This window comes from Myxocyprinus asiaticus, chromosome 42, assembly GCF_019703515.2.
Source record: "Myxocyprinus asiaticus isolate MX2 ecotype Aquarium Trade chromosome 42, UBuf_Myxa_2, whole genome shotgun sequence".
Taxonomy (NCBI): domain Eukaryota; kingdom Metazoa; phylum Chordata; class Actinopteri; order Cypriniformes; family Catostomidae; genus Myxocyprinus; species Myxocyprinus asiaticus.
Genome location: NC_059385.1, coordinates 14558424 through 14582240, shown reverse-complemented (window position 1 = coordinate 14582240; position 23817 = coordinate 14558424). Strand labels below are relative to the sequence as shown.

The following is a 23817-nucleotide window of genomic DNA, read 5'->3' as shown; positions in this document are numbered from 1 at the left end:
ATCTTGCCCCTTGTCAAAAGCGCACAGCCTTGTAAAAGGCCTGAAGGACTGTGTGGCCACAGGGCCTGTGCTGCCAACTGCTCTGATTGCCAAACCTTTTGTCCTACTTTGCCCAGAACGGTAGGCTACATGCAATCCATACACAGAGCATGACCATTACACAGCTAAGGGACAAATCAAATCATGTCTGCTCTTTGAAACGCAACCAATAGAGTAACCACAACTGTTTAGAAAAGTTTAATTTCACTCATTGTGATTTTGGGGCAGTATCTAAGGCAACATCCTAATAGTCATGGAACCTCTTAAATACAAGTTAAGCTCAACCGACAGCATTTGTGGCATAATGTTGATTTCCACAAAAAAATATTTTGATTTGTCCCTCCTTTTCATTAAAAAAGGATAAAATAGAGGTTACAGTGAGGCACATACAATGGAAGTGAAGGGGGACAATTTGTGGAGGGTTTAAATGCAGAAATATAAAGCTTAAAATGTTATAAAAGCACTTACATAATTTTTTTCTGTTAAAACTTGTGTATTATATAAGCTGTAATGTTGTTTAAATCGTAATTTTAGGGTTTGTTGACATTACATCGTCATTGCAATGAAGTTGTAAAATTGGCACTTTACACAGAAAAGGTTAGTAAGTGATTTTATCACACTGAAATCATGTGACCACACGTACTGTTTATGTCTTGTGACTATACTTTTGAGTATTTTAACATTCACAGAGCAGGCACATTCACTTCCATTGTTAGTGCCTCACTGTAACCCAGACTTTTGCTTTTTTTTTAAAGAAAAGGAGGGATGAGTCGAAATGAATTTTCTGTGGTAATCAATATTATGCCACAAGCGCTGTCGATTGAGCTTAACTTGTACTGAACCCGGAACATTCCTTTAAGTGACTGATTTCGAATGCTCTCATAGACAGCAGCTCCATGGCAAGCCATACAACTAGGACTCCAAAAAAAGAGGTATCTTAGAAAGCAGCATAATTAATTTGCCTGTGTTAGGACCTACGATGCCTTTAAATGCTGCCTCCCTAGGTAGCTCACTAGATTTTGGAAAATAGTAAAGGACTGCATGCACATTAAATACCCTCAAAACTCTTGAAAGACTCGAAAAGCTCAGTGAGGGACTGGGTAGACAGCTGCTCGTGATACTTAGATGCCACCTGGACGCAGATTTGAAGGTTCTGCCTGATGTTAGCAGACAGCATGGCTCTCAAACACTCCAGAGAGTCCTCCACTGACAGAGAGCCAAAGTAGTTCACCAGCCACTGCAGACATTAAGATATAGAGAGAGATAGGGTGAGGCCGAATGATTCAATTAATGATTAAAAAGGCAAAAAATTCAATACTTTTAAACCGACTATATGCATACTTCTGGGTTGAGCAGGTGTGTGTGTACGACAGATCGCTTGATGTCGTACAGGTCGGTATAGTGTTCCAAAGCTCTCTGCAGAAGCCCTGCCTTCTCACACAGCTGGGCGATGTGGGCGCGGTCGTAATTAGTGAACATCTGGTTTCCAAGGATGGCATCAGCAACCTACAAGAGACAAGTGCAGACTGAATAATATAATAACATGCATTATGTTCCCTTGTGACCAAGAATCTCAAACGTACCGGTACATCAATACCAACTTGATTGAGTTGGCTGACACATTTATTAGGCTAGTTTGTAAGCTGTAAACACAAGTTATTACTATTCTGTCTCTCTGAGTTTATTTGTTTTATTGCATTTTGCATTGTATTATTTTATAGTTTTTGTGCTATATTTTATCACTAGTTATTTATAAAAATAATTGTTTGAAAAAAAAGGGAAGCAATCTTTATGCAACTGAGAAATACTCGTAGGCTTGAATAAAGGAGTGCGTTTAAAAATGTTGAAATTTTACTGACTACAGAAATGTTGGTATTGTGACAACCCTAATCATGACTTTGTATTTATATATGCTTCTAATCCAAGTAGCTCTATATGAATGTTTAAGTGTGTGTACCTGTGGTGCATGCATTAGGTTCATCTCCAGCAGACGGGTCTGCAGCGGCCCTTCTGATGGGCGGTTGTTTTTCAGAGCATCCAAAAGGAAAGAAGTGCACTGCTGGACCAGGTTATATTCCATAAACACATCAACAATCTGGGAAGAAAACACAGGGCAACAGTCAAATTTGCTCACTGACATTTGCAATGAGTTGTAAAAAACATCCTCTGGGTAGAATGTTATCTTTCTAAATCTCCTCCTTTGTTCCCAACCTGTGTGATGTCAGCCAGCGGCTCCTCATCCTGAACCAGCATCTGAGCAAACTGCAGACCTTGATCCGGACTGATCCGCATCACGTTCCTCAGCAGGAAGATCCAGTCTGGAGTGTAGCCCACCTATAACCACCAAATCCATAGTCAAAATGTCCTAGTTTCAATGTCTACATCATTATAAAATGTGGAAAATAGTAAGAATGAGTGTGTAAAAACTTTTGAATAGTACTGAACATTCAGTCATGTAATTTCGTCATTATACCTTTTTGGCGTACAGGACGATCTTGGGGAACTGCCCGGTTTCTGCAAAGCACTGAATGACTTTGTTGGGAACATTGGCCCTCAAATAGACACTGAGTGCAAGAGTGGGGTCCACAGACTTTACCAGGTCACCCAACTCCTCTGAGCATTCAAGCTGAAGTGAACAACACAAGAAGAGAACTTACCACCATTACCAAAATCTGGGGTGAAATAACCAAAATGATCGGTTAAATAAAATGTTTTATTGGGATTATTTACACTCCATTCACTAGTTTCATTCCATTCACTAGTTGACTTTTGTATGATTGTCTAAATAAACTGATGGATACAGAACTTTACATAACAATTGTACAATCAATAAACTGAACCAAAGCTGCTATTTGAGACTATAAAAAAGTACTGTTATTTTAAATGTAGATTGTAAAAACCAGGCTTGGAACCTGAAAATCTTTTTCCTATTATGTGCATTAAAGGGAAAAAAAAAAACAAAACACCCCTCGCCCTACATGACAAACACATTACATCACATCTAAAACAAACATCTTAGATAACAGACACACACAAACATGTACACATACTAAACTTTTCTCACAATCAACACAGTCTGTTTCCACACAGACACACACAAATCCTTTCTTTGTCACAAAATATGGAGGCATTCTTTGTCTTTTTGAAAAAAACACATGAAAGCACACCCTGTTCCCTGTGCCTACACAAACACATATACACACACAGAGAGGAAGAGGCTCTTGAGTGTGTGTGTGTGGAGATAAGAATCTCCCCTGCAACCTCCTTCACATACCTTATCTTCCTTCAGCCATTTCTCGAGCAGTTGTTTGCGGCCCTGCTGGAGAACGGGTCTGCATAGCTCCAGAGACTCATACTTGTTGAGCTGGCCCTGGTCCAACAGGATCCCAAAATACTGCAGCAGTGGGGATGTCTGGCCGGGCTGGGCCGGGACGCTCTGGAAGCGGCGGATGGTGTCAGGGGTGCGCAAAATACCCTGAGTTAAACATGACGAAAGAGAAGGGGGTCAACCAGCAAATAGAAGCAAATAGAAGGTTGTCTAAAAAAATGTTAGTGGCGCTTGCCCGTGCAAAACTCGTCGGCACGATGCTATGGTGTTCTGGGTGGTTGCTAGTGGATGGCTATGTGGTTGATAAGGTGTTCTGAGAGCGTTTCTATGCAGCTGCTTGCTAGCCAATGTAAAAAAAAAAAATGCCCACTTCCAAGTCTCTGTGATATTTTGGTCCCTAGGTATGGCTCAGGTCTCTCCTGCAATGAAAGTATATGGGATTTTTTTTGCCAGTTTTATTGTCTGTCAGACAACAATTGCGAGTCAGATTGGTAAGAAAAGAAACAGCACATCTTTCCTCAACAAGCTGCACAACTTAAAGCATCAATCATATCCTGTGCAGGATGTGGTACATGCCGTAGTTTAGTATTTAGGGGTTTGTTCAAATTCCTAACCCAATGACTGGATAGATAGAGAGAGAGAGAGAAGGAGAGCAACTTAGAGGCTTTTTGTTGGCTTGTTTACATTTGAATTTTTGACAGCTGGAATTTTAATTAACAATCATTCAGTTGGCCCATTTGAACATTTCGTCAATGTAAGTCTAAGGATTTTGCCATTTTTTGATCTTTGGCTATGTGAAAACTTAAATGAAATCCATTAGAAAAGACATACACTATATTGCCAAAAGTATTCGCTCACCCATCCAAATAATTGAATTCAGGTGTTCCAATCACTTCCATGGCCACAGGTGTATAAAATGAAGCACCTAGGCATGCAGACTGCTTCTACAAACATTTGTGAAAGAATGGGCCGCTCTCAGGAGCTCAGTGAATTCCAGCGTGGTACTGTGATAGGATGCCACCTGTGCAACAAGTCCAGTCGTGAAATTTCCTCGCTACTAAATATTCCACAGTCAACTGTCAGTGGTATTATAACAAAGTGGAAGCGATTGGGAATGACAGCAACTCAGCCACGAAGTGGTAGGCCACGTAAAATGACAGAGCGGGGTCAGCGGATGCTGAGGTGCATAGTGCGCAGAGGTCGCCAACTTTCTGCAGAGTCAATCGCTACAGACCTCCAAAGTTCACGTGGCCTTCAGATTAGCTCAAGAACAGTGAGTAGAGAGCTTCATGGAATGGGTTTCCATGGCCGAGCAGCTGCATCCAAGCCATACATCACCAAGTGCAATGCAAAGCGGCGGATGCAGTGGTGTAAAGCACGCCGCCACTGGACTCTAGAGCAGTGGAGATGTGTTCTCTGGAGTGACGAATCACGCTTCTCCATCTGGCAATCTGATGGACGAGTCTGGGTTTGGCGGTTGCCAGGAGAACGGTACTTGTCTGACTGCATTGTGCCAACTGTGAAGTTTGGTGGAGGGGGGATTATGGTGTGGGGTTGTTTTTCAGGAGCTGGGCTTGGCCCCTTAGTTCCAGTGAAAGGAACTCTGAATGCTTCAGCATACCAAGAGATTTTGGACAATTCCATGCTCCCAAATTTGTGGGAACAGTTTGGGGATGGTCCCTTCCTGTTCCAACATGACTGCGCACCAGTGCACAAAGCAAGGTCCATAAAGACATGGATGAGCGAGTCTGGCGTGGAAGAACTTGACTGGCCTGCACAGAGTCCTGACCTCAACCCGACAGAGCACCTTTGGGATGAATTCGAGCGAAGACTGCGAGCCAGGCCTTCTCGTCCAACATCAATGTCTGACCTCACAAATGTGCTTCTGGAAGAATGGTCAAAAATTCCCATAAACACACTCCTAAACCTTGTGGAAAGCCTTCCCAGAAGAGCTGAAGCTGTTATAGCGGCAAAGGGTGGGCCAACGTCATATTAAACCCTATGGATTAAGAATGGGATGTCACTTAAGTTCATATGCGTCTAAAGGCAGATGAGCGAATACTTTTGGCAATATAGCGTAGTACACTATTTGAGAACAGTCTGAAGGTCTGTGCCGAGTTTGGTTGATGTAGCTTGAAAGCTCTGGGAGGAGAAAGCCAACATAATAATGCTTGTCATAGCAATCAACATTAATAAACAGACAAAATCAGAGATGAACACAGATAAAAAAGTTTGATGACAGTGTTAGAAGTATTTTAAGAATCAAGTCAATGAAATGAAAACAAATCTAGGTAACTTTAACACTTCCTTGCGTGACCATACTTTTCCTCACTTTAACGTTTTTGGTTTCAGTTTGCAGCCAGACTGTTGAATTTGTTGAAGTGAGTGAAAGTTAAATGACTTCAAATTAAAAGTTATTATAAGAATACTCCGCTCTCCTCACCTTTGGTGCGTTAGCGGCCACTTTAGCTGCCTCTGAGTAGTTTCCTGCAGCGAAGAGGTTGTTGAACTTGCGCGCGAACAGCTCCTCGGCACCTGCTAGATTATTTCGGACTGCCATCCGTAATGCCAGGTCTGGATTCTGCAGCACATTAGTGATGTATGGGATGATGTTCTCCTCCTCGACACACACAGACAATACCTGAGAAACACACACACACACACACATACAGGGGATTTAGATGATTTAGGATTCGTAATTCCCCTGAACAAACTTGAAGTTAATGAAAATTACCAATGTCCAAACCCTCCAAACCATTTTAAGCTCTGAGCATTTAAAGCTGAACAGAGTAATTTCTGCCCCACTAGCATCAACAAACAGAACTGCAATAATAAAGATTGTTTGAAACACGTTTTCCCGAATACTTTCCCGGTCTGCCAGTGGTCAGCGAACCAGTAGTCCCTTCCCAAACTCACGCCATTGGTTGAGCCAATGCTATGTCAGGCTGGTCAGGGTGCTCAAAGAAACAGAGCAACGTTCTGATAGCACCACAGAACCACAGTCTTTACAACTTAAGAATGGCTTACTTATAGTTGTCCTTGCATATTAAGCTTGTATTTTAACATTGAGAAAAATAATCACACACTTCACCTTTAACAACACCTTTTCAACATATCCATCCTAACCAAGACAATTTTAATAGGTCAATTTTATGTTGACCTACATAACAGCAGCTGGAAAATCCGTCACAGTGCAACTGATCTGTTATATAATATCCCTAACAAACCTTAATGTGATAATATAACACCTCATATCAGCTGACCTCCTAACATTGAAGGTAAGGTAGTGCATACAAATGCTCGTCTCTAGTATGTAATACAATCAGACATGCGAGTACGGAGAGACACAGAGGGTGTCCCCTTTCAACAGAGATGTCAATGCCTTAACCAAAGTGTGTTTTATTTGCAATTAAACCACCATTCTAACAAGATCTCTAAGAATGACTGACCAGTCAGGAGGCCTGAAAATTACAATCAGGCAATTTTAGAGACGCTTGTAAAGTTTTAAACAACAGTAGATATTTTGCCGAGAGACACAAGCTATCTGAAGCTGCCAAAAACCAATCAAAGCACAATGTTCTGCAGGATTTCTTTGGAGGTGCATTGAATATGTTGCATATTGAAGCCTGGAAGGGGGTTTTCTTCAACTGCTGGGTGATACATTGACATCCACAAGCCAATAAAACAGATTTATGATGTTTTAACACACAACTTTAACTTGTGTCAACATGCATAAGAGTGGATAAGTCTATGGCAGGTAATTTTAAATATCAATATCAAAATGTTTTTCCCAGTACAGCAGTAAGTTTGACCTAGACAACATGAAAACTAAAATTGCCCGTATTTATGTTCTTAATGAGTCCTCTTGTGTGAATGATTCATCAGTGAAGGTAATCGTAATAATAGTATTTTTCCATAATCCTTTCTTAAATGTAACTATGTAAAAAATTTTATTCAGAATAACTGCAACCTTCATTTGAACAATCCCGCTATCAATTCTTCAAATCACAAGATCGATCTTTTACTCTATGCCAGGGGGGTGCTCATTATGTTGATCGCAATTGGCCAGTCTGAATGTCTGAATACTTGATACAGCTTTAAAAAAATTTAAAGCACTGTTTTCTACATTTATATCTTTGTTCTATTGCATGTAATTTGTTTCTTTGTTCTTACTTTATTACTGACAGTTTAGCTGTCTTGTATAATCACTACATAACTTGTTTATGAATTTTTTAGTATTTTGAGGTATCAACATTAGTATTGAGAAACATCAAATTGCTTTAATATATAAGCAAAATGGACATTTTATTTAAAATACACCCAAATTGAATCAAACTAAATTGGAATCAAATCGAACCGAGAGCTTGTGAATTGGAAATCTGTATCACAATCAATCAAATCCCAATGTATAAAACCAACTCCCAAGCCTGTTCCTGGAGGCCCCCCAACACTACACATTTTGGATATCTCCCTAATCAAACATACCTGATTCAACTCATCAGCTCGTTAGTGGTGACTCCAAGACCTGAATTGGGTGTGTCGGAAAAGTGAGATATACAAAATGTGCAGTGTTGGGGAGCCTCCAGGAACAGGGTTGGGAACCACTGCTAAATATTCGGTTTCGCTCATAAATACATTACATTTCCGAAGTTGAACACTTAGCGAATGTGGTTTCATGCTCATCTTTAAATATAAATAATAATTGCCTCGAACAAACGAGGCTAACAAGGGCACACTGTAAATTTCTGTACCTCTGCTCTAAACCCATCCTGTAATCTCATCTGTACTGAGTGTGTTCTGGATCAGCATCAGCAGGTCAAAATCACATCCGTTATTCTGCATGAATGCACCACACTCTCTACTTAAACCCGCACAGCCCACCCCCCAACAATATGGGTCAGCTCACACAGAGATGCACGGAGTAAAAATAGAGCAGCTCATTGTCATTTGGTGGGTCTCTAAAGAACAGCATCAAACAAAACCATTATACCACTGCACTTTCAATAGGAAACAATTGTATTCACAGGTAAAGTTACTTAATGTATGTATTTGCATAAAACTTTACATAACCGGTATGCATTATCAAGTGAGAAACAACAAGTACCATTTTAAACTGTTAGACATAAGCCAAATGTAAACAAATATTTATATATATTTACCACACACATATACACACACACACACACACACACACACACACACACACACATTTATTCACAATAATATTATAATTAATGAAATATGTATTAAATATATTTTAATATCATTTAAAGATGAGCATGAAACCACATTCGCTAAGTGTTCAACTTCGGAAATGTAATGTATTTATGAGCGAAACCAAATATTTAGCAGTGGTTCCCAACCCTGTTCCTGGAGGCTCCCCAACACTGCACATTTTGTATATCTCACTTTTCCGACACACCCAATTCAGATCTTGGAGTCTCCACTAATGAGCTGATGAGTTGAATCAGGTATGTTTGATTAGGGAGATATCCAAAATGTGTAGTGTTGGGCGGCCTCCAGGAACAGGCTTGGTAACCACTGGTGTAAGGAGTTGGTTTTATACATTGGGATTTGATTGATTGAACATCCAGTGAGCGGCAGTTCTGTGGACGGAAAAGCCTTGTTGATGAGAGAGGTCAACAGAGAATGGCCAGACTGGTTTGAACTGACAAAGTCTACGGTAACTCAGATAACTGCTCTGTACAATTGTAGTGAGAAGAATAGCATCTCAGAATGCTATTCTGAGATGCGGGTTGGTGCTGTTTTGGTGGGACGAGGGGGACCTACACAATATAGGCAGGTGGTTTTAATGTTGTGGCTGATCTGTGTATATATACAGTTTATATAAAATGTGCATAAATATAATGGAATAAAAATGGCTTTATATTTATATTTAATAAATATTTTAATTGTTTATAATATAATGATTGTGTTTATTACTATTTATGATTATTATTTATTCATTATTCTGTCAAGTAACAAAACTATTAAAAAATGGATTCTGCATATCAGGATTCAGACACTTCAAAATAATTGGTATCTGTCAAAAATAAATAAAATAATAAATATATAATTAAAACGTAAACAATTATACATTTCAGTTGATGTTTATTAAAAGTCTGCAGGAGCCACCTGGGGACCAACGTACTAACAGACCAGGCATTTGACTATTGAGACTCATGTTACCGCAGTCAGATTCATAAACAGTATAGTAGATATGATGGAAGGAGAAGGGAGAGCAAAGTGTGATGTCACAGAACCTAATGATGCATTCTGCCTACGCAGGCTGTAGACTGGCTGTGATTGGTGGACAGGTTCCACCCATCAACGTGAAAGGATTTAGGACGCCAGTCAATGCCACCCACGGCAAGATCACATGACAACTGGCATTTTTCTCTCTCTCGGCCTGTCTCCCTATTGCATTCTCTGCAGCTATTTTCAGCAAACGCTCTCTCTCAAGGTCACTCCACTCACGAGTGCAGACGCAGCTGGATAGAAACGGACTTTTCATCACCCAACCAGTGCTGAGTGGTGCAGAGGACAGGAAAATGGAGAATGCCAGTGTAAGCAAAGGAAAAGGGACAGGAAGTGTGATCTGAATTCCTTTTCCTTTCCCCAAACCTAAATAAATGAGGACTATTCCATCTCCATTGCGATACTTACTCTATATGAATCCTTACATTATTTACTATTCCATTATGTGCAATTTCTGAAAAACAAATGTGAGTTCTCCCTGCCCGTGCAAAACTCACTGCCACGATACTAGTGTTCTCGGTGTTGCCAGGACGCTGCCTTTTGGTTGTTGTATGCGTTCTGAGTGTTTTTAGTGGGTTGCTATGTGGTTGCTTTCTTGCCACAACTCAAGAGAGCCCACCCCCCAAAGTCTCTAAAATATTTTTGTTCCTAGATATGGCTCGGGTCCCTCCTCCTATGAAAGTCTCTAAGATTTTTTGACTATTTTATAGTCTGCCAGCTGAAAATCTTAAGTCAGATCACTCAGAAAAGTAATAGGACACCTACAGTATCTTAAAGCTGCACAATTTCAGGTATAAATTATGTTCATAGAACCAAAGGTACAGGACGAGTAACGTGGCAAAACTGCATTCATAGAATTAGTGATTTTGACAGATACTTGCGTTAACGATCACAACTAAATATTTTAGGTAAAGTCACGCACACTCCTACACTCACCTAAAACCATTCAGTATAGTCGATCAAATGCAAACATTAACCCTACACCATTCACCTTTGTGATGTTGTGTGTGGAGTTGCTGCTTGATCCAGGTGGTGGTTCTGTATTATTGAGAAAGGTAACAGTGCTCTGCAGGTTCAGCCTGACACAGTCTGGATTGGCTTTCTATCACCCACTGAATAATTCATGAATTTTTTCTGGCATGACTGGAAAATAATTTACTCGCTTTTGAGATCCATTTGCAAGCTCATAATAGGCCATTGTGACGAAGAGAGTACCAGCAGAAAAGAGTGCTGCCTCATCTGACACACTGAACGCCTGGCTTTCTACAACTGTATTATACAACACTTAGTTCTGGTCCTCTAATCTGACTGTACATGCAGCGTTCCAACAGCATTGATATTAAATTTTTCGGTATTCCAGACAAGTTGGTTGACAGTCTGTTATCTCATCTGGAACTACTTTACTTGAGGTTTTTTTATTTTTTTATTTTTTATTTAGAATAACCAATGTGCTCTAAGTCCTCGTGGTGGTGTAGTGACTCGCCTCAATCTGGGTGGCAGTGGACGAATCTCAGTAGCCTCTGCGTCTGAGACCGTCAATCCACTTATCTTATCACGTGGCTTGTTGAGCACATTACCGGAGACATAGCGCATGTAGAGGCTTCACACTATTCTCCGCGGCATCCAGGTAGCACAACTCACCATGCGCCCCACCGAGAGCAAACCACATTATAGCGACCACAAGGAGGTTACCCCATGTGACTCTACCCTCCCTAGCAACCAGGCCAATTTGGTTGCTTAGGAGACCTGTCTGGAGTCACTCAGCACGCCCTGGATACGAACTCGCAACTCCAGGGGTGGTAGTCAGTGTAACTTTTAGCATTTCTAAATTATAAAAACTGTATGCGACTTTATTTATGAGTGGATCTTCCAATTGAGAATGTCTCTGAATGCCCCCAAATGGAGGTTTTGTCCAATTTAGCTCACTTTTTGGGACATTTTTTGTCCCTAAACTAAGTGCATACACATACACATTAACACAGCTCTGCAGTTAAAGATCTCAGTGATCAAATCAAAGTGACACAGCTGCTAGTAATCTGCAATACTGACACTAATTAAGATGGAAAATGAGGACCACACAACCTCATTAAAATAGCCACCAATTAAACACTCCAGGCAGCCTCTATTCCTTCATCAGCTGTAATCTAACACATGGCAGATGATCATGATAGTGAAGACGACACCAGCATCTTGTTTTGTTTTATTTAGTGACATGCAGGTGCATTAGAACACTTTGCATGTGCTAGATTAATTTGCTGCAGAAGGAATCTGGTCATATGGTCATGTTCTGGGTGCACATATGCCATAAATACTGCTAATGTTAATTTAATGTCCCACACGTACCTGTCCTTTCCTGTTGACACCGATGATTCCAGCTGTAGCTTCATGAGGTGCAGTCACAAAAATAGTTTCGCCACTGATTCTGTTCATGTAGATGCAGGTGCCCGTCTCCAGGTCATACAGATGAATGTAACCGTACTTGGTGATTAGAAAGACAACGTCCTGTTTGGAGCTGATCTGTTTCAATGGAACGAGAATTATGGTTCACTTGGGTTTTACATTCTTTTTGGAAAATTCAACCACAGACAACAGGAAAATATTATTGATGTTATATGACATGCATGCATGAATTCTCTCTTTCAATGGAAAAAGAACCCACATACCTGCATGGCCACTGGGAAGTCATTCTGTGCTTCGGGAGGGAAGAACACATCCACAGCTTTCTTTGGGAATGGCTGGTTGCCGGATGGTGGTGTCCCAACTTCAATGATGTGAAGCTACAATATAATGATAGTATTACAGTAGCTCTCCATTACCATTAGCTCTAATGATAGTGAAGCTCTCAAAGTGCTTCACATGCAAAACATAATTAAGAACAGATATAAGCAGCAAATTATTTTTAATAACTAAAAATAGCTCTTCAAAGTAATTATGAATTAATTGCATGATGTTTAAAATAAAACTTGCATGCTAGTTGACCTCTTCCTCAAACATTATTCAACATTCAACATAAGAGTGCCAGTGCCAGTTTCCTATTTAAGACAGCAGTGTTAGAAATATAATAATAATCGATTCATTAATGCCTGTTCAGACTCACCTTTCCTCCTGCCTGACCTCGCACAGCGAAACAGAAAAGAGTGGATTCTTCTGTGTTTCCCTCCATTTTGAACTGGGCAAAGCCAGCAGCATGACCCTCAATAGGCTGTGACACCTTCCTGTCAACCGAGTACAGCTGCATGGCACCAACAACTCGGTTTTGCTGTCACAAGACACAGAACACTTGTTTTTTAAATGCCTTTGATTCAATACCCAAGTAGTAGGGTTGCACGATATGGAGATATGCGATAAGTTGATGGATAATGCGATATTCGATATGCAATACGATATTCCTATGATGACGTCATCGGAGTGCACAAAACATCATAACCCCCACCGCCCATGTAAAAAAATTACGATCTGTCCCAGTGATCACAAAAATACTTGTCTTTTGTTCCAAATTTCATTTAGACTGAGCATTATATAGTTTTATCATTAGCTATGTAGCAGATATTAAAATTCATATTTCAATTTTTTTTTTTAAAGCATATTACTATCAAGTTAATTTCACCATATTATGAGATATTCTAAAATAGTCTGTGTTGGGGCCTGGGTAGCTCAGCGAGTATTGACGATGACTACCACCCCTGGAGTCGTGAGTTCGAATCCAGGGTGTGCTGAGTGACTCCAGCCAGGTCTCCTAAGCAACCAAATTGGCCCGGTTGCTAGGGAGGGTAGAGTCACATGGGGTAAACTTCTCGTAGTCGCGATTAGTGGTTCTCGCTCTCAATTGGGGACATGGTAAGTTGTGCGTGGATCGTGGAGAGTAGCATGAGCTTCCACGTGCTGAGTCTCGCTGTGTCATGCACAATGAGCCACGTGATGAGATGCATGGATTGACTGACTCAGAAGCGGAGGCAACTGAGACTTGTCCTCCACCACCCAGATTGAGGTGAGTAACCGCAACACGGTTGATTTCATGGGACAATCCATTAATTGAAACCCATCCTTTGATATATCCAAAGTGGCCATTAAACAAGCTAAAATCATGCCGTTATCACAAGCCGTTGCGATATGCATATTGCAATATGTACTTTTGCGAAATGTCTATAAATTCAATATATCGTGCAGCCCTACCAAGTAGTCTATCAGACTAATAGACAGACAAAGACATAATTATGAAAACAATAATGACATTTTTTTTTTAATAATGAACGAATTACATAGAAAAAAAAAATTTACAAAAGAAATTAAACAGTGAAAGCAAAGAAATAAAAGAAGAAACAAAAGAACTAACAGAAAATAAAAAAACTAAAGAAATAAAAGAAATAGCGAAAGCAACAAATAACAAAAAGACAAAATATATAAAGTAAAAAAATATAGAAAAACAAAAGATCATGAACTTCAACTTTTGGGTTCAAAACACACATTTACCAAGGATAACAACAACAGTTCGCATAACTGTAGACCAAGATGGGAAACTACTAAAATGAAAATTTCAAATGATTATGACACCTGAGCAGAAATGCCAATGAGCAGCAGCCACTTCTGCTTGGCATCGGTGCGGTAGTTGATGATTTGACAGCCTGCCAGACTGGAATGTCTGTCGAAGACTTTGACCGGCTGAGAGTCTCCCTCCATGCTCCAATGATAGACTGCGTTATCGGTCACCAGGGCAACCGTGTTAAGAGAGATCCACTTCCAGAAAGTGACATCATCGGTCATGGTGTGGGCTTTCATCTTACTCTTCATCTCTATGTTAAAGATCTGAAGGGTTTTGGCAGCTGGGAGGGATATCGAAAACAAAAACAGCATGTAAAGAACACATTCCTATAAACACACACACTCTCACACAAATCCATTTGATTACAATAGCATCAGGGTAGAAATATTGTCTGTCATGGTTAGGAGTGCATCAGGCAAGCCCACCATGAGAGCCCATTCAGCAGCTACACAAATAAAGCCAAGCAATTACAAAGTACAATACATGTGTAGAGACACGTGTACAAAGACACTGATCTATGTGACGAATTACTTTCTTTAGCTCCCAATCAATCTGCACTTTGTCCAGAAATAGAATTAAGAAAAGGATCGCAGGACAACACCAAAGGTTTATCCAAGTCAACATGAAATGGTATTCACAACCATTTTACTTCCATAATGTGAAGTATTTGAATTAAAAAAAAGAAAAATGGGCAAGACTTAATATTATCTATCTTTAGTTGATTAGAACGTGAAAAGTGGGCGTTCCAGGCTAGAATGGACCTGAATGCAAGTGTGCAGCGAATTATGGACTACTCCACTCCTGAAACACCGCTGGCACTCACTTTTGAGCAGGCTTTTTCTTTAACCACAACATGGAGGCTCTGTTATATTAATGTTAACAGCCCTTAAAATTCAACGTTAACTATGGAGTACAACAGCTGGGTTCCAGAAGTGAAAAATCACTCATTTTCTCCATAGATAAATAGGGTTTTACCAATAACTTATTTAGCTTTTATGACACACCTACTAACCAGAAGTCTGCATTATTTAAACTTAATAAAAAAAATCAGTCAAGGCAAACAAACTGCAGCAAATGAGCTCTGCAGCGATCCACACTAATACTAATGTAAGTGTTTACATCTGAATACTTAAAATTACAATAAAATTAAAATATATTGTTTTTATACTTAATCAACAATCGTAAATCAATTGTTTTATATTTACAAATGTTTTAATTCAGTTACGTCACTCGCAAAGGGACAGTAATTCATTCCATCATAAAAGACGTCTTGTACCTTCGTTTTTTTTGTCCGATTTTCGAAAACGTGGATTTGAAGCAAAAAAGTATGCAATGCTGCGATTAACCTCAAAGCTGGTTGGTTTGGAACACTTTTAAAGGATTTTATTACATCCCCCCTATGGGAATAACACTTCTGGAACCAAGATGGTTGAAAAAGTGGGCGGGCACTGTTGTGCTCTATTGCCGAGATTTTAGAAAGGCTGCATTATCTACAAAAGTAATCTACATCAATGCCTAAATAGCCATCTGGCTATTGATTGAAATAATTGTCAATGCCTGTGCAGACTACTTGACAGCTGAAAAGCTGTTTAAGTTATGACATTTTGATGAAAAATTACATTTTGGTCTTTATAATAATGTGCACTGATCAGTTGTGTACAATGAGAAAAGGAACGAGAATGAAGTAAAAAAAAAAAAAAAAAAGGGACAATTATGATTTCATGTTGACTTTTCAAGCAACTTGCTTTGCCGAAATAACCTATTTTTAATTCAATTTTGACCCAGAGTAGAACTAGTGTGAGACTGAAGCCTGCTGTGTAGCTGATTGCTGCAGAAATCACAATTTCCTCTATGTGCAGTGATGGAAGCAAATTAACCAGTTTCAGGCCAGTGTGGATATGATTTCCCACAACAGCACCTAACACTCAAATCACATGACGTGTACGGAGCAATGCAGGGTGGGAGCGTGAGCATTACAGTGAGAAAGGGATAGGATAGGAGGGAGTTCAATTTACACTCCAGACTGTCTCAGTGTAGTAAGAGAGCAGGGAACAACTGTACTATACCCCTCAACACCCTACACAGTAAAAGGGGAAGATTTCTAGCCAGGAACCCTAGGGAACAGCTTTTATGAACATATATTAACACAGAGAAGTGCTCAATCCTGCTTGTGGAAATCTACCATACTGGAGACTGTATTCCAACCTTTCTCTAACCCAAAGACCTTGAATCGCTGGTTCAGTTGTTACCCTTTGTAGAATGGCAGATCTCAAGAGGCACAACTGAGCAAGTGTAGATCCCTTAGGGTTAAATATTAGTCAGGGAATATAATGGTTGATTCATATTGAATGTTTGGAATCCAAAATAGTCTGTAGCCACTTACAACCAATTGATTACAAGCTGATCTAATTTTAAACTTTGATAAAGACTGTGTTGGTTCTTCAGTGAGAGTTATTCACTAACCCTTTTTCCACTACTTAATAGGCAAAAACAAACCTGACACTACAATTAAACTTTGGTCAGACAGAAAATTAATTATGCCTGTTTCATTGATGAACTTCATTTAACGTAGCAATTAACCTAAAATTAATAACATGCTGAGAATGTGAGAAGACTATGCAATACTTTTGCTCAGCATGATAAATAGGTCAAGTTACAATACGTTTTTAACATCTCAAGACATTGAGCTGTGTGCTAGAATGTCTTGATATTTAACACCCTGAAGCAGTGTTAGTAACAGTTGCTTGCTACCTAAGATAACATAAGATGAATAGTTAACATTACATATGTTGCTAACATAAGATGTATAGTTATTAAAACAAACAGGCTAAAAAACTAAATGGACTATGAACTATCACAAGAACCATAAAACTCTGAGGCTACCTTTACCCAAGCTCATTTATATGGTCCTATTGAGACAACTGATGTTAAGATTACTTAGAGAGGGTGGGGAAAAGGACTCAACATGGCAAGCAGCTGAAATTTGCAAAATTATCAAGCAATTTAAATAAAAGTAAAAAGCAAATATACAGTACACCAATATTTCAAACCCCAGTCTACAGAAATCAATATGATGTGAACATACAAACTATGAATTTTGGTGAAAGTCAAATCCTGTTTAACTGAAGCAGGTTAATTATGATGTATATTGTTGGCTAAACAGTCTTTATCTAGCCTAAGGTATGTAAACATCAGAGAGATGCCAGGACACATTTGATATATTTACTTAATTAAGGGTCTATCATGATTTAAATTTGTATAGGGCCCATGACTGGACCCTGCGGCACACTTCTACAATACATTTACAACAACAAAATAATTGTTTCTTAAACTTTTGTTCTCTCAAATACACATTCACGTCTATGTTCAGAGAATATTTCAATTCATGTCATAAAACTATTTTCTTTGCCATATGGACAGAAATGTGTATGCAAGTTTTCTGCAGCTTAAACCATATTATCTATAAAAATTTACTGGCTTGACAAAGTGCAGGTTTTAGAAAGACCTACTCAATGCTAAGCAATGTGCCCAAATAATATTGTTAATTTTAGAAACAGGATTATAACTTCCACAAATCTTTGTACTAAAATGTTAACTCACCGTCTGCATACACATGAGAAAGCAGCAACGAAAAAGGAAACAAAACAAAAAGACAAAGCAATTATGGCTGCATGACAAAAAATACACAACATATCATGTAATTGTAAGCCAAAACTGAGGCCAAAAATATTTAGCTAGTAAAGAAACTGGCCTAGTAAAATCTAAGCTAAAAAGGAACTTAGGATGAATCTGGGAGAATGAATGAAGCTAAGAAAATTATACACATAAGTTCTAAAACTTAATTAAAAACAAACTGGATGGGATCAGTAATTAAATCCCTTATAGCAACACCAGTCATGCAATTATTGGATTCACTTCAAAAATTAAAAAGTAAAAAAATCTGTAGATTAATAATAGTGTGTTTGGAACTAATAATCAAAATCTCCTACCTTTAAGTGCTATGACTTTGCTTGCAGGGTTCATGATGGCGCTGTCTGCAGAGATGGGCCTGCGGATGGGGGTGTTTGGGTCCGCCATGTCAATGATCACCACCTGTGCCTGTTCTCCAACCTTTTCCCGGACACAGATGAACTTATCAGACTCCATCGTCAGGGTGCTGAACCCGATGTTGGCTGGGTTGATCCCCAAATTTTGGAGCTGGAGAAGAGAGGAAGAGACAACATTTATTTGCTGCAGCTTTCAATATAATTGGAATGAATGCATTATACTTAAAAATAAACAACATATTGATTGTAGCCAAACCACACACAAAAATTCCTTTGTTCCTTCCCATTTTGAGAGTGTGTACAAACAAGAGCATGTCCTTTTTAGAGTCATTAATGAAATCAATCAGTCCCAAAAGGAGCATATGTTTCCTGAATGATATCAGGTTCATTTATCACCTTTAATTGTACTTTAAGAATTGATCCATATAGAAACATCGATGACAGTGGTGGTGATGTGTCCCACATAATACAGATTAAAAAGGATCTGAGGCATCATTTACAAGGGACAATGCTCCAATGTAAAAGTGCTTTTGTAGTAACATGGGCTCAAATTTTCAACAGAAGCAGTGATGGGTTTTTTTAAGCTCATCATGAGATTCGTGTTTCAATAAACACAAGGCAGCACAGATCCAGTCAACCCCCACTGAGCAGAGCACACATGGCTTTTCTGTCTAAAAAGGCCTTGAGGGATTTATCTCAGGGACATATTCGCTAAAGAAAAGATACAAGAAAAAAAAATATTTCTCCAAGAATAATTGAACCCAGTCGTTTCATTGGGATTGGATTGGAAGGTGTGCCAGCCAATGCTTTATTCTGCTAATCAAACTGAGAACAAGTGAAGCCTGCCTCAAGTAATTAAAGAGGCACTCTCATCCTGAGGTCTAAACTATTAGCTCTAAACCTCCATAACAAGACTTTGAGTGTATCAAGCAAATAAAGACACAGGGCCTGAAATTCGGAGCAGGATTGCGGGTATTGCGCACAATTTGAATCATTCCCACAAGCTCCAGGTTCATAGCGTGGGAAATTCCCGCACACTTTTATTCACATTACAGTGCAGCTGCTGCGAATTATTAAACCAACAGATACAGATGATCAAATCAAATCAATAAACTTGTTTTTGTATCAAACTGTAATTCCACAAGATTCGCAAGTAAATCAGCTCCATCTCTCCCTCTCTCACTTGTGCAGCTGTCAGCAGAGCATTGAGTGCTTGTTGAGTTTAGTGTTCAAATGGCGTTATACTGCGTCTCCATTAGCGAGCAACGTGATAGATGCAGATGTTGCGGAGTCAGTGGCGGATGCTCGCGCCATAAATGCGCACAGACGGGCACTCCACTTCTCACGCTCCGCGTCAGTTTGGTGTCGTGCTCACGGGCTAAATTTCATGACCGTTCGGACCATTATTCCAAATATACGGTCCTAGTGAGTAACACTGTCACTCCCTGTGCTACTTCCCTGCCATCTGCTCATCTCACGTATCTGTCTGTTTGAAAAGCCTCCTCACCAGCTAGAAGCCAAAAGTGCAGGAAGGATGAATTTTATGCACCGATCAGCCACAACATTAAAACCACCTGCCTAATAATGTGTATGTTCCCCATCATGCCGCCAAAACAGCGCCAACTCGCATCTCAGAATAGCATTCTGAGATGATATTCTTCTCACCATAATTGTAAAGAGCGGTTATCTGAATTACCGTAGACTCTGTCAGTTCAAACCAGTCTGGCCATTCTCAGTTGACCTCTCTCATCAACAAGGCGTTTCCATCCACAGAACTGCCCCTCACTGGATGTTTTTTGTTTTTGCACCATTCAAAGTAAATACTAGAGACTGTTGTGTGTGAAAAATCCCAGGAGATCAGCAGTTACAGAAATACTTAAACCAGCCCATCTGGCATCAACAATTATGCCACGGTCCAAATCACTGAGATCACACTTTTCCACATTCTGATGGTTGATGTGAACATTAATTGAAGCTCTTGACCTGTATCTGCATGATTTTATGCACTGCAGCCACACGATTGGCTGATTAGATAATCGCATGGATGATTGTTGGTGCCAGATGGGCTGGTCTGAGTATTTCTGTAACTGCTGATCTCCTGGGATTTTCACACACAACAGTCTCTAGAATTTACTCCGAATGGTGCCAAAAACAAAAACATCCAGTGAGGAGCAGTTCTGTGGACGGAAATGTCTTGTTGATGAGAGAGGTCAACAGAGAATGGCCAGACTGGTTCGAACTGATAAAGTCTATGGTAACTCAGATAACCGCTCTGTACAATTGTGGTGAGAAGAATAGCATCTCAGAATGTTATTCTGAGATGCGGGTTGGCGCTGTTTTGGCGGCACAAGGGGGACCTACACAATATTAAGCAGGTAGTTTTAATGTTGTGGCTGATCAGTGTATATTTAAGTTGATCAGGTCTGAGAGAACGCCAAATCAAATTTAACCAAATGCTACAATGCAGTTAATAATAATATTAATAAAAATAATATCTGGATAAATAGCCTTGGTTTTAAATAAAACATTATTAATGACACAATAATAATTTTACATTAACCATTTTTAGTTTGAATCATATCTCTGACTAATATTCATTGTGAAATTTTTATTTTTGCATTGCTTTATTCAATTGGCATGGAGTTGCTAAGTTTTAAAGGGATAGTTGATCCAAAAATGAAAATTATCCTATCATTTACTCACCCTCATGCCATCCCAGATGTGTATGACTTTCTTCAGCAGAACACAAAATAATATTTGTAGAAAAATATTGCAGCTCTGTAGGTCCAAACAATGCAAGTGAATGGTGATCAGACCTTTGTAACTCAAATAATCACATAAAAACATAAAAGTAATTCATAAGACTCCAGTCGTTAAATTCATGTCTTCTGAAGCAATATAATAGGTGTGGGTGAGAAATAAGCTCCTCATTCCAAATCTGGAGAACTGCTGTCATCTCCATGTCAATGCATTAGTTTTGCAGACTATGTTAATTTAATAGCCAAAATATTTGGATATATGTGAATGAGAAAAAAAGTAGTTTTTTTTTTTTTCAGTAACAATACACATATGCAAATGTACATTATGCAATTTTGTAATTACTGAAACATGCAATTTTTCACATAAAAGGATATTATGGTAATTTTATAAGGTTAGAATAGAAAAACAATTTGCCCCAGTAAAGGTAAAAAATGCCCCTGGAAATCAAATATTTCCCTAAAATGGAAAAGTTGATTTCTGACCCAGGTGACAACATGGTGACAACATGGGGACACATGGGGACAAGAAACCCTGGTATGGCATTCAATGTGAATCTGTGATGCATGAATGAACCGTGATGCTGGATAGGAGGCCACTGATCTGTGACATTAGTCAAGCAGATCCTTATTCACAGTAGCGCCATCTTTGGAATGAAAATGAGGCTATAAGGCATAGACTTCCCATCTCTTTAATGGCACGCATGGTGTAAAGCTGTATAAAGCTCCAAGATCCCATCTGATTTTCAACAACTCATGCTGTCTGGAATTTTTGTCTACTGAAGGTTCATGGAAAGATATTTTTTCGACTTTTTTTCCGCAGAACGATCCAAAAACACTTTACACTGCAGTACAGCCCATTGATGAGACTGTACATCTATCCCTCACAGCCTCATTGTCATTCCCGTCAAATATCAAAGATGACACTGCCATGAATAAGGTCTATAGGTTATGAGTTTGGATTCCTGATGCAGAGTTTGTAGGTAGTACCATCTTAAACTTAACTGAATCAGAAAAATGGAGAATGGTGGTCAGTCTTTCATCATTGTCCCTGTAGGCAACACTCAAACTGCACTAGGACTTATGGTACTGTACTTCCAATTGCTACTTTTATTTTAAACATTTAATATTAATTCAAAACAGTGAATGCTTAGATGCCTTGTTAGCTAACTTATGTACTGCTGTAACTCTCTCTGTCATGCTGCAGTTATCAAGACTAATCATAGAACAGGAAGGAACAGGAAGCACAATTTCTAGGAAGAGCTCAACAGAATCAGTAGTTCCTTTTATCAATGGGGAACGAATGCTAGCACACCCGAGGCCACACCCACATTCCTTTGTCATGTGGAGCAGAATGCCACATCATCACAAACTACTAACAACTACTCAACTACTAACCAAGAAGTACATTACAATACAATATGCCTGGAAAAAGAAAACCAAATGATTATTTTTAAAAATAAATATCATTCAAACAGTCGCACAATCAAGACAAATATAGAACACAATAGCTAAATCTTTTCAGTTTTTCCAGAATGTTTGAATTCTGTGATTATTGGATTTTTTTAAAGAAAAAAAGAAAAAGCTGCATCAGTCACTATTATTATGGAACTCATTTATGCTATACTTTTGCTATACCTAAATATACATATAATTATGCTATACATATGCTGCTACACTACAAAATAGTTTACAGTCTACAGCTCATTTTCTGTGTATTTATTGCCCTGTGTATTTATTGTCCTATGTATCTATTGTTCTGTTCTGTGAATTTATTGTCCTGAACTCTCGTGTATTGCACTTTATGTAGTCTTGCGTACTGTTCTGTGTTGCACAATGGTCCTGGAGCAACGACATTTCGTTCCAATGTATATAAGCTATATAGAGGAATGACAATAAAAACCCACTTGACTTAAATTGACCCATATGATCTTAAAAAAAATCATTTAAAAAGCCAAACACCCCACTGTTCCCTACTGACTGAACAACAGTGTGCTCACACTCATATCTCTGACCTTTCTTACTCTCTCCTGCATCTCTCAGATGACATCACACATTATGACATCACTGCTGAGAAGGCTGTATTCTCACTGGCTTCTCAGGAAACCCTGTCTTTGCCAGCTCTCGTAACGTAACCAGAGAGAAAGAGCAACACTGAGGAAACTGTTAGAGAACACTTCACTGCCGTAGCGTTAGCCTTAGGCCAGGCGTGATTCATCCGCATCGCATAACTGCTGTTTGCTTCAGTGTCGTCACAGACATGCCCAGAAACTATCCCCCTTCCCTGTAACTCCTCATAACCCTGCCTCCAAGAACAAGAGTGGATCAAGAAACGTTATGCAAAAAATCCAACAAAAACAAAGTTCAGCCAGGTCAGTTCCATCCTGGACAGTTGTGAAAATCTCATTTGAGCAAAGGATATTGATCTTATCCTGGCAGGGAATCTGAGTCAATAACTGGAAGATGAAACAAGGAAATCTGCCCTTCTACCAGGAATAAATATTCAGGCAAGAGACTGATATTGAGTCTGTCTATTAAGGAAAATTTTTTAAATTTTTTGATAAACCTACATATCGGCCAATATTTGCCCATTTTTATATTATCAGCATTGGCCTATAACCGTGCCTGGTTGGCCAATCAACAATAGTGATCAATCCACCTAATGATAATTCCAAAATCTAAAGACAACTACATAAATGGATAGTGCACATATTAGACAAAAACAATTGTGAATAGAGTAAACATTGCATAAAAAAGGCAGATAAATCTGACACTTTCTGGCATTTTCAAATTATTAGCATACACTATTTTTTTTTTTAAGATATATTTTCTTTTTACAAGGTTAAGGAA

General features: G+C 39.1%; 1 protein-coding gene across 1 annotated transcript in view; it reads right to left on the bottom strand.

Moving 5' to 3' along the window:
* LOC127432503 (clathrin heavy chain 1-like) overlaps positions 1–23817 on the bottom strand; it is a 51689-nt gene that overhangs the window by 18885 nt on the left and 8987 nt on the right. Inside the window, exons 2-13 of the mRNA XM_051683648.1 lie at positions 18155–18362; positions 14177–14445; positions 12723–12884; positions 12289–12402; positions 11969–12142; positions 5811–6008; positions 3314–3514; positions 2513–2665; positions 2251–2373; positions 1997–2134; positions 1381–1545; positions 1096–1276 (exon numbers count right to left, since the gene is read on the bottom strand). Coding sequence (XP_051539608.1) covers positions 1096–1276; positions 1381–1545; positions 1997–2134; positions 2251–2373; positions 2513–2665; positions 3314–3514; positions 5811–6008; positions 11969–12142; positions 12289–12402; positions 12723–12884; positions 14177–14445; positions 18155–18362 — 2086 coding nt within the window. The remainder of the gene's footprint in view (positions 1–1095; positions 1277–1380; positions 1546–1996; positions 2135–2250; positions 2374–2512; positions 2666–3313; positions 3515–5810; positions 6009–11968; positions 12143–12288; positions 12403–12722; positions 12885–14176; positions 14446–18154; positions 18363–23817) is intronic.